General features: G+C 40.1%; 1 protein-coding gene across 1 annotated transcript in view; it reads right to left on the reverse strand.

The window, feature by feature from the left end:
- Nucleotides 1-5,419: 5,419 nt before the first annotated feature.
- Nucleotides 5,420-12,626, reverse strand: part of LOC144685073 (serine/threonine-protein kinase BRSK2-like) — a 383,048-nt gene continuing 375,841 nt past the window's right edge. Inside the window, exon 18 of the mRNA XM_078549609.1 lies at nt 5,420-6,842. Within this exon, the coding sequence (XP_078405735.1) occupies nt 6,820-6,842 (23 nt within the window). The 3' untranslated portion in view covers nt 5,420-6,819. The remainder of the gene's footprint in view (nt 6,843-12,626) is intronic.

Raw genomic sequence — 12,626 nt, forward strand, 5'->3', positions numbered from 1 at the left:
TGAATAAATTGGGAAAAAAAGAATATTTTCAAAACTAAATTAAGATGAGAAGCAAGATAGTTTGCATGGTTGAAGCTTTAACTGCACTGATGGAAACAAGAAATTACCAGCTCTAATTATATCACAAATGTGGAGGGAACTTCTACTGGATATATTTATGTTCTCACAAATTTGAGTGACTAAGAAAATCTATCATGTTCGCATAACTCCAGCTATGTCACCTAGCCTCCTCTGCCCAAAGAAGACATTTTTCAACCTTTCACATCAGTAGCACAGAACAAAGCTGTTAGTCACAAGATTTTTATTGCATTAAAATTACACTTGCAATAGGTAAAGCACTAGTTCATGGTCACCTCATTTCTCGTATTAGTAACATGGAAATTGTTAATAGGGTAGAGGTCAAGATGATTAGGTTATGAATCCAAGTCTCGTGTTCATTTATGCCAATCTGGAAAACCAGGAAATGCAGACCAACATCTTCAAAACAGCTGGTGTGTCCCAAAAACCTGATAATTTAAGAACTGCACTGAGTATGAGCCTTTGACATGTGAAATTCCTTTGTAACTTAAGGTGTAGGACTACTGGAGCAAAGAAAAATAGACCAGAAAGTCCAGAGGTTATGTTCCCCTGCAACTGTGGAGCTGGTATATAAAAATAGTGCATTCCGGTTAACTATAAAATTGTTTTTCATTTTACAGATAATAAATGTTTAATCTGTAAACAGGAAAATTAAAATAACATTTGGGTTTCCAAATGACCAACCATAAGGACACATCCCCAAAAGTTATCTCAATAGTCCCTCTTCCACCCCTCATCCAACAGGCATTTTACACCTTTAGCACCATTAGAGACAGTACACCCTATCCAATTTCTTAGAATCACTAGCTTTGACACTGTTCATTATCCTGGGATCACGCCTGACAGTACTCTCCAATGCTGGCACTGCTGGAGTTTGGGGCAAGTAGGAGGCACCTAACTTGCATAGGGCCCCTGAGGTTATTGTGCCACAATGGGCACTTTCTTTAAACTCAAAAATGATGTGGACACAAATATTATGAAGAAATGTGCTTTTTCCAAAATAATACTCCAACCAAGTTAAGGAATTTTAAAAATTTGTTTATGCGATGTGGGTGGCGCTGGCTAGGCCAACATTTTATTACCCATCCCTAACTGCCCTTGTTCAGAAAGCATTTTAAGAGTCAGCCACATTGCTGTGGGTCTGGAATCACATGTAGGCCAGACCAGGTAAGGACGGCAGATTTCCTTTCCTAAAGGACACAAGGTCACAAATGAACCAGATGGGTTTTTCTGACAATCGGCAATGGTTTTGTGGTCAATGTCAGACTTTTAATTCCAGATTTTTATTGAATTCAAATTCCACCATCTGCCATGGTGGGATTTGAACCCAGGTTCCCAGAGCATTACCCTGGGTCTGTGGAATACTAGTCCAGCAACAATACACTACCGCCTCCCCATATTGCACAATTACCATCTGCTCAAAATTCTAACATCAGATTCTATCAGACAATGTTGAAAATTCTATGAGTGAATCTGCCTCCAGAATCATCTGAGTACACGATAACAATTACATTTCAGGACAGGGTACCAGTTCACCAGGCTCCAGACTCATATAAGCTCATTTATAAAAATCTTAGAGAACATATAGATGCTACATGGGATAGCCTAATACCAACACCACAGACCAGGTGATATCTCATCACAGCTGTAGCATATTCACAAAAAGGACAATTTCAAAGACAATGCACCACACAACCAATTTCACAGGGGACAAGGGGGCTACAAAAAAAGAGAATTAAGCAACATAACCACAACAAATATAGCTGAGAGGAATATCATTTCCTGCAACTAATAGAGAGTAATGACACAGGAAATACATGAGTGTGTACATAGTCCTAGTGGCTTGCATATTGCACCAATCACTGCAATGATACTCCACTTTCTCAAAGGCACTCACTTTGCCATTTAATGAACCTAAATAACTAACAATAATTATTTCACCAACACTTATCTGGGGCAAATCCTAGCACATGGGTTTTGGGACAAAATGTTTTAGTTCTTAGAATTATTTAATTTTACAGGGCAGAAAACTATTCAGCCCGGTGTGCCTGTGCTAACCCTCACAGAGCTGTCCACCTAGTCTCAAGCCCCTGACCATTCTCCACATCCTTTTAAATTTTTCTTTTGCAGATATTTCTTTTTTGAAGTTATCGATTCAGCTTCCATCACTGTTTTTGGCGGGTACTCCATCTCCTAACAACCCCAGCATAAAAAAATTCTCATAACACAAGGGCTTCAACTCTACTTTCCCACCCATTCCCCATAACCCTCGATTCCCTGAGATACCAAAGATCTGTCTATCCCAGCCTTAACTATATTCAATGATGGAGCATCCACAGTCCTCTGGGGTAGAGAATTCCAAAGATTCACAACCACTAAGTAATTTTTCCTCATCTCAGTCCTGAATAACTTCTCTATTTGTGATGTTCCTGATGATTTTAAATTTACATACAGCACAGAAACAGGCAATTGGGCACAGTTACTCTATGCCAGGGATAATTCTCCACACAAATCTCCTCCTGCCCTAGTTAAGAGTCAACCACATTGCTGTGGGTCTGGAATCATATATAGACTAAACCAGGTAGGAATGGCAGGTTTCCTTCCCTTAAGGATACTCAAGAGCCAGATGAGATTTTAACCACAATTACTGATACTAGCTTTTTAATACCAGATTTATTTAACTGAATTTAAATTCCCTCAGCTGCTATAGTGGGATTTGAACTCATGTCTCCAGGTCATTAGCCCAGGTCTCAGGATTGCTACTGCCAATTAATGGCCACTTATATATCTCATTCGACCCCCGCCAATATTTTACACATGGCAGTGGGCTCCTACACAATGTGGGTAGCCTGGCAGCTTTTACTGTGCGGGCTGGTGTCAGGCAAGTGGTGGTGGTGGTTGGCAGGGGGGGGTGGGGGGGGGGGGTGTGTGTGTGTGTGTGTGGGAGATTGGGGGGGGGGGGGGAACCTCCTTTGGGGGATCCCCTGTACCCATCGGAGACAACCCACAAAGGCCATACCCCCATTTTAATCCACACACTTGGCCAGCCTCTCAAACCCAGGCCCCCAACCCCTCAACCCTCTCGATGGGTCTACCAGCCAGGCACCATCAATACCTCTTATATTGAAGTCTGGAACTACCTTGATGCCAGCCAGCCAATCAGATTGCCGGCAGCTCTGAAAGACAGGGCTTCCTCCCCACTTGGGAGCGAAAGTCTCACCCTGAGACAATTAATGCTGCTTCCAGCATAAAATGGCTACGGGCAGCTGGCCTTTTGATGGGCAGGCTCCCTACCAACATTTTAGTTGGAGTGAGTGGTGAGTGGGGAATACGACAGCCTGTAAAATCCAGCCTGTGATCTCCATATTATCATTACCAAAATGTACTACATCACATTTATATCGAATTTCATTTTTGCCCATCTTGCAGACAAATTTATGACCTCCAGTTCTTGCTTACTGATCAGTGGGAATAGGTTTTCCACAGGAACATTTAACAGCTTCATTGCAGTGGTCAGGCTTTCCCATTCAACCTCACCTCATTCGACTGGTGCACTGTATAATGATTTCCTGGGCATACTTTGAACCCAATGCACCTTCTTGCCTGTGGACCGAAGGACTTCACTCACCAGTCCATTGCCTGTTTTCATGGGCTGGACAATTCCCCTCACCCATCTTCAGGGCTGGCAACACGACCCCCTCCCCCGCCTGGTTCTCCCTTTGGCTGATGGCAGGAGCTGCCACACTAACATTGGTCTTCTTTGGATTGTTTCTCTTCCCAACTGATAGAGTCCACCCAATTCTGCTCTGCAATTCCTAAAAATTAGCTTTTATTATCACACAAAAGAAAATTGAGTAACTAATCACAACACGGCCATATTAATGCTCCTTTAAAATTTCTTAACCTGCTAGCTGTTGAAAAGATTTTCACTGTGTGGTGCAAAATGTATTGAAAATGACAGGAAGAAATGTCAGAAAAGTCAACTTTTCAGGCCATGTGCTGGAGGCATCACTGTATTAGAGAAACATGAGCAGACTTTTGTTCAAGGAAAAATAACTCCCAAGTGTGCAAAGGAGACAACCAGTGGGGCACTTTATCACAGTAAGAGTCAATGTTTTGCCCATGTTTTCGAGGACTTGATGGAAAAGTTCTTTACTTTTAAAGAAGACAAAGGAGTGACATGGAAATTGTTGCATAGAAAGTTGATAAATGACAGAGAGAATAGTTAGCAAGTTAGAAAGAAGTGAAAATGGAAGAGTTATGAAATGAAAGTCTACATGCGAATGCGGCAAGGAACCAGTACTGCAGGGATGAATTACCATGAGCTACGTCACACTATCAATCTTGTTTAAAGGCAACATTTGGTTTTTACCACAATGTGGCTCACATAACATGAAAGTACTTATAACATCTAAGGATATAGGAATAGATTTATTAGGATGGGTAAACTTCACAGTATGTACCATGATATGTAGATATTCTGTGATTGTGAACAAATGCACATTGATGAATGGGATGACAATACAACCTCTAACTTGGTAAATGTGTGCATTTAGTCATCACACCCCTTGTCCTCCCTTCACAAAGCATGGAGAATCCGTAAAAGGTGATAAATATAGGCCTGCCAGGAAACCTCTTTCCTGTTGCTTCACACTAGTTAGTTATATTGGTGGGAGCCATAAGGCTGAAGCAAAACCTCCTGGAGCTGATCTCACACCATATGCCCACATTCAATACAGCCAACTTCACCCTTGAGTTACGCAAATCGTGTGCACGTGAAGCTGAAAGCTGTCTTCATTGTGCAGTACAACTGCCCGAATGGGGAAAAAACAACTTGAGTCTTTAGAACCTGGAGATAGAAGCAAATTGTTGGACAAAACATGAATCAAATAGATACATAAATCACATTTTCAACCAGCATTGTCAAGTCAAGTAAAATTATCTGCCAGGAACAGTTAGAAGTCAGTATTAAATTCATTTATTTATAATATGCAACCAGTCCGAGGTCACTACCGGGAACAAGCTTAGACTTAGACATGAGGATAGTAGTGTTGTTTATGTTTTAGTCTTTCAACTTGAAAAAAAAAATCTAAATTTCACCTTTAGTCCATGTTTAGTCCCAGTGGCAATTTTTCTTCCTTCCAAATTATAAATGATCAGAATTTTTCTGTCTGTGCTACATAGTCGTAATTCTGGACACTGTAAACATTCTTCCGTTTTGATATGCTGAAACTCTACAGTACATAAGTGACATTTTACCTGGACAAGTATAAAGTACACTAAAGTAATTCTGCCATCTAATGGTCATTAGCAAAATACCAGCACACAAAAGATTGGAATTGAATGAATTTATTGATCTTGCACTGAAGTTGCTCACAGTTATATTACAAGGGAGAGGGGGGGTGGGTGGGTACATTTGACAGTTGGTCTGTTAAATAAGTATTTTTTTTCTCCAAAGTACAAAATAGGAAGGATATCAATATAAGTATTGCTTTATTTCTTCCCCTTCCTGCTTGTACCGTCCATGTTGTAGTCCAGCCATTTTGCAGAGGTACGGTGTAAGGAAGCATTAGTTTGTGCACATAGGAGAGCAAGAAAGAGGACAGAGCATTTTGAGAACAATTACAGCAACATCATGCAAAGAAAAAACCATGTCTGACATGCACACAGTTATACAAGATAAATTCAATAACAGTAACCTCCAGTGGTTCAAAGTCCATTGTTGATTTACTTATGTACAAGAACTGGTCCAATAATTTTACCTGTGGAACACGCACACTGATATGAAACTAACAAATAGCAATATAAGGTAATCATTTCAGACACTACTGCTATTCTACATTCTTAAAGTACTGTTTGTTCTTTAAACATATACTACAAGTTCCTTGAATCGGGACAGAATAAGTTAATATTGTTCACAGAGCTCTGATAAATTGGACAAAATATTTTTTTCCTTTAATACAGTAAGTGTTGCCTCTATAAGTCATTCACAATGAAAGACAACATTCATACACTTAGATGTTCTGCTGATAAATTACTGGGGTTCAATAAATAAGAACAGAAAGGGGGAAAAATATATATAAAATGTCCACAATAAATGTAGCCTTTTACAGCAATGGGTGGTCAAATCGTGCCCCCCACCCCATGATAGTAAACAAGCAACATGGTTCAACTGAACATGGTGCCCTTGTGAAATGAATAAAATATATATATATATATTATATTATATATATATTACCCTGAAAATAAATAATACTGACAAACTTATAACTGGCAACACAGTGTTTGAATCTGTTTTGTTCTACAGCTAAACAAGGTGTCACAACTAGACAAACAGAATCTATACAGAAAGTAGGGGTGGTACAAGGTGACGTGCTTGTCACACTTGTACGTGCTTTAGTTCCTTGCTGCGGTGTTGTCTGACCCCCTGATATCTTACCCATCAGCAGCAGTCTCACCAAAGTCCTGCTTCAACAAAGAAAGAGTCCACTGTAGCTGCCGAAGCTCATGTTGCTGTGCGGTGCTGGTCAATTCAACCCCCACATCCCCTCTCTGGTGGACAACCTGCTGCTGAAGGGTGTCAGTCTCTCCCAGGATTTCCGTTTCTTTTCCTGGGACGCAGCAGCTCCAGATTGGTCAAGTGTTAAGCGTCAAAAGGGCGCCAGGTTCCCACATGCACCAAGATATCAGCTGCCTTTCCTTCGACAAATGTCCGCAGCCATAGGGTTCACCAGATGGGATTTAACAAGTTTTCTGGACAATTCCTGGCAGTAGAGTGGAAATAAATCAGGTCATCATAAAAGGTGAGCAGCAAAAACAGGGAAACAAATGTTGTAGAGGGGGGTTGCACGTGCTAATCCTCAGTTATATACAATCATTCCGCCATACAAAATTCTGTCTATGGACATTGTACCGAAGCAGTCTGTTATTTACATCCTTTCAGAACATGGGACTAATTCTAAATGGTTTAAAGGTTGGTTCTGTGTCCCAATACTTGGCACCATCTTTGCCTTCTCTTTCCCAGCTGGAAATTTAGAGTCTCCTCTAGAACCATAGTCAATAGCATCAGAATCATTCTGCTTGCTGTTTTGTGCCATGTTTGGTTGGCGTAGCTGGCGGATGAGCTACTTGCCCATTGTTCTTCTCGTCTGAAAAAAGTTGTTTAATTACGTCAAAGAAGTTACTCAATGGGCTGCCTGGGTACACAAACAGAAAGAAAGAAAGAACAAACAAACAGATGAACAATGGGTCACGAAAGAAGTGAAATGAGATCCATAGCCACAAGCGCCTGAAAGAGGAAGCATGTCACCACTGAGCCTTTTAAATCACAACTCTTTTGGTTAGTTGGCTGGTAGATTTATTTGGAAACGACAAAGTCAAATACTTCTTGCAACTTATTTTTTTTAAGTGGCTTTGGAGTCTCAGTTTTTCTACTTGAATGGAATTAGTTGACAGAAAGAATGGAAGAGAGCATTGAAGGTGCTGAAAGGGGAGACTGTGTCTCACTGGAAAGAAGGATGTTGCTGAGAAACATTTTAGTTCCTTCTGAGGACATGATTACCAATACTGATGGAACATACATTTCAACACAGAAACTCTTGATTCTCTTACATATTTCTATTTAAATCGTGATTTTCTGACCTGTCTTGGACAGAGAAAATGGGGGGGAAAATGGGAAATTTAACCCTCCTCAGACCAGGGACTTTCTCAACAAAAGTTTGGAACTGCAGCAATTGACAGTATCTGAAGACTGCATTAGTGAACGCGACTATATTTAAAGGAGTCCATGCAGTGCTGACTGGTATTACTCATCACAAAAGAATCAGAGGCATTTAGTGCTTACTGTCTTGACCCTGCACATTCATGACAGAAATATTTTTGAGGCTTCCTGGCTGAAAGTGGTTTCATAAACTAATTATTCACTGTAATACTTCCCCATTACTTAAAAAGGGAAACCATTCTAATTTATATTCTGCATAACCAAGGTTAAACTGCATGTTAAACCTTTGTAATAGCTTTTAAGGCAGGGCACCTTTCAAGCTGCACGAAGACTTAATAAAACTGACAAATTATTTTATAAATTTAATCTGCACACCCAGAGTATTTTTCGAAGCTGCCATCATCTTCTGTCTAATTTAATTTCACTCCTTGATGGCTCAGTTGCTAAGCACCGACATGGAAACGAATCACAAGCCCCAGGTTTGATCCCTGCTCAGTGATAGTCTGCTGGACCAGCATTATATTTGGCCAAAGGACACTGACGGTCCTCCTCCTGATTCACTGCTGGAATATGTGTATGTCAACAATGAGCGAGGATATAGGATTGAATTTGATTGTGATAACCACTCCCTCACCCTCACCTCTTCCCCATGATCAAACATCCAGCCAACACACACTGTCCAGGCTCACACATCAAGAATGACCACTTGGGCAAAATAGCAGAGGTTTGCTGTTGCCTGTAAAACTAAAACATGTGTTCAAGAGCGGGCAGGAGAAGAAAAAAACTGGCAGAAAGCTAATCTTAGTTAAAAAGTAAGTTTCTTTAAGCATATGGCTATTTCTATAATGGATGATTTCAAATAAATAGCGTAACTCATGTCATGCATTGCCTTTTTAGTTCAAACTATTCAGCTAAGCATGTGTGGCTGAGATGATGTTCCCTAATTGTTCCCTAATTGCTGCCAAGTAATTAAACAACCCCCACCCCACCACACCCACCTTAAACCAGTTTATATTTCTCCCTTCTTCTAACTATGCTTCAGTTCTGCCAAAGGGCCATGAAGGCTCGAAACGTTAACTGATTTCTTCTCCGCCGATGCTGCCAGACCTGCTGAGTTTTTCCAGGTAATTCTGTTTTTGTTTTGGATTTCCAGCATCCGCAGTAGCTTTTAGCTTTTTGTTTTTATCAAAATAGACATATCTGATTAACTTACTGAAATGATATGCAAAAAGGAATAGTGTTGCTTTATAGCTGGAGCTGGTATTAGTAGCAAGTCAGCAATTTGCAATCACAGTCCTTCAAAGTTCATAATGAAAATCAGCTGTTAGCACATTATATAATCTAACACAAGAAATTTACAGCTTAAAATTTCATTATAAACAAATAAAATTAAAAAAGATTGTGAATGACTCTGAGTGATGTTGCAGTGCAAATGATTAAGAAGCTCCATCAAAATCATCTCTCCGTGGCTTCAGAAAAGGCATTAACCTATTTGTAATAAATGGGCTAAACCTCCGTCAAATTAGTGGATAGAGGAATTTGATATGAGCTCGTTAAGGAATCGAAAACAATGGCCAGGATTTTGCCCTGGTCAGGCAGGCTCGGTGGGAGTAGGTCGGAGCAGTCGGGAAGCTGACTGCTGCCTGCATTTGGGACTGGGTCGCGATTTCACGCTGCCTGCGTGAAATGCGGGTGGGAGCACTCAGCGCTGCCTGTGTGGGGAGGTGGGGGCCAAGCACAGGAAGTTCACGCATGCGCGCAGGTGCCCACTGGAAAAGCTCCCTGAGGCGCAGAGCTGCCTCACGGGGATGAACAGTTTTGAAAATAAAAAACAAAGATTTGTAAAATGTTAAAAAAAACATGTCCCCTCAATGTGACTCTGTCACATGAGCAGGGACATGTTATTAACAAAATGTTTACATTTTTATTTAATTTTTAATAGCTGTTGAGTGGATGAGGTTTCCTAAAAAATCCAAAGGCTGCTTTGCCTTTTCACCTGCCCGCCAACCGTAAGGTTGGAGGAGCAGCAAAAAATTTCTTTCAATGAAGACTTTAATGGCCTTAATAGGCCTTTTGTCGGCAGGCGCGCTGCTGACTCCTGCACGTACCCGCCAACTGAAATATCGTGAGAGTACGCGATGATGTCGGGACACTCGCCCGACATCATCGCGCGTCATTTTATGCTCGTTCGGGTCAGGCGCACGCACACGCCCGCCTATTAATATTCTGACCAATATTACTAATGATAATTCCCAGACTAAATTTTGAAAGCTAAACATTTCTGTGTTCTAAAGGGCAGTGTTTATTTTCTCTATATGCTATTCCGCACCTGTGGACAGTCTTCTCTAAATAAAGTCAGGGCTTGTTTAGGATTTTCAAGCGAACAGATCATACTTGATACATACACTTTCAATGTACTAGCTCATTGCTTTGAAATTTGCTCCATATATGGTTAAATAAGCCACAGTCAGAGGAATAATGAAATGAACAGAAAATACCTATGGTGATCCAATCCTAAAGCTAAATAAATCCCACACTATAGTCCCAAAATTGTAACATTATACTCTGATTCCCCTCAGTCATTTTGTTCACTAAAAAAAAGTGTCCATACTTGCCTACTTGCAGTTCTGCTCTGTCTCCCTGGAATGTCTTTGTGAAGTACTTAATCTACATTCTGTTTGCCAATTATGGTACCATTTAACAGAAGGCAATCTCTCTACTATTGGCTTATCAGACTCAAGCTCCTGATTCCACAGCTGGAATCCTTAAGCCACTTCACATGGGCCTATTTGTGAGAAATAATTTCATGTCAATTCCACAGTAAGTTTCCATGTTACTTACTATGTAGGTGAACATGCTGCAAACAGTAGCTATCTCTGTAGTCTGACCTCAGAATCCAAACAGGAGTATCAGCATCTTCTGTTCACTCCAAGTAGCGTCTCATTTAACCCTTTATCAATGTCTGTAAGTTATGATTGGGGCAGGGCAGAATCCGTAACAAACCAGAGATAAAAATGTCACATGATGAACATGTGAATCAAGTATGCAGATATAATGGGCAATAGACCTCCTTTCAGGTTCTTTCAAAGTCATTGTCCCATTGACAACCACATTTATTAATAGCTAGACATGTCAAGCCTGTTTTAATTTAATGATACAATGGCCTGGATTTTGTGTTAAAAAATGGTGATGTTATCAGCGCTCACTGTCATTAAGTATAAATTCAGCAAAGTCCAACAATCGCATATGCACAATCAGGAAGCTGCTTTCCGAGTTGCTCTGCTCCTCCATGAGCTACACTATACCAATATCTTGTAGAGAAAGTTGGTCTTGAAATACATCGAATGGCATGAAATTTCTGTATTTACATTTAGTTATCCAGTAAAAGTTGGCCTTGTCCAATCAAGTGTTAGTGAATTTTTAAGGGTGTGCTAAACCAAACAACCAGTCTGGTAGTGAAAATTAACTTTTACAAGTGTGAAGTCTCACTCTTTCAGATTTTAATTATTGCTGGAGATTTAAAAAAAAATTTCTTTCTCTTTTCTCTCTCTTAATCCTATTCTTCCTCCTCTATAATTATTTTGCTTTCTGTACATTATTCAGCATTGCATTAATGACCCTAACTGTCACTTCCTAGTTCAGGCTCTACACAAGTCATTAAGATTTCTTCATTCTGATTGGTTAAGGAGGTACACAGCAGTTTGCCATGACAAGTTCAACAGGGTGCTACGTCAAAATGGTTTTCTAATTTCAGCAGGTTCCAGCACAAAACACCACAAAGAGTGTTGGCAAGTATCAGTGTTTTGAACAGCTGGAGGCATTTGCTCACCACTGACCAGAAAACCTGGTCTATAAGTTTGTGTTCATTAATATGATCTAAGATCAAAATATTTTTGATCAATTTTAGAACAACCCATACCATAGTCATTTTGAAAAACATGAAATGAAATAATGTTATTTCATGGTTATCTTAACCTAAAAGTGTATAATTCAGATACAAAATCAACTAGAACCAAATTGCAGCTTTCTCAATTGTAGCCTTTGCTCAGTTGGTACCAATCTTGCCTCTGACTCAGAATACTGTTGTATCAAATCCCACTCCATAGCTCATAATTCAGGCTGACACTCCTGTTCAGTACTGAGGAAGTGCTGCACTGTTGGAGATGCCATGTTTCAAATGAGACATTAAATACAATCCCCATTTGCCCTCTCAGAAGAAAGAACAGGGTAGTTATCCCTAGTGTCCTGGACAATATTTGTCCCTCAACCAACATGACTAAAACAGATTATCTGGTCATTATCATATTGCTACTTGTGGGAGTTTGCTGCGCAAAGTGGCTGCCACATTGTAACAGTAACTATGCTTTTTTTAAAATGAAAAGTACTTCACAGTTTAAATTTGAGGCATCCTAAGGTCATGAAAGGTGCTACTTAAATGCAAATCTTTCTTTCTTTGAATCGAATATTCATTTTTCAACACTAAGATAAAAGCAAAATACTGCGGATGCTGGAAATCTGAAACAAAAACAAAAATAGCTGGAAAAACTCAGCAGGTCTGACAGCATCTGTGGAGAGAAAGACAGAGTTAACGTTTCGAGTCTGTATGACTCTTCACCAGAACTGATGAAGAGTCTTACGGACTCGAAACGTTAACTCTGTCTCCTTCTCCACAGATGCTGTCAGACCTGCTGAGTTTTTCCAGCCATTTTTGTTTTTGTTCATTTTTCAATTTTGCTTTCCTCTTCTGATGTCCAATTGACTTTCTTTACCCATATATTAGACAGTATGTCACTGTCTCTCATGATTGAAGCTGAGCCTGTCCTCACCA

The sequence above is a fragment of the Cetorhinus maximus genome, chromosome 9, assembly GCF_964194155.1.
Source record: "Cetorhinus maximus chromosome 9, sCetMax3.hap1.1, whole genome shotgun sequence".
Taxonomy (NCBI): domain Eukaryota; kingdom Metazoa; phylum Chordata; class Chondrichthyes; order Lamniformes; family Cetorhinidae; genus Cetorhinus; species Cetorhinus maximus.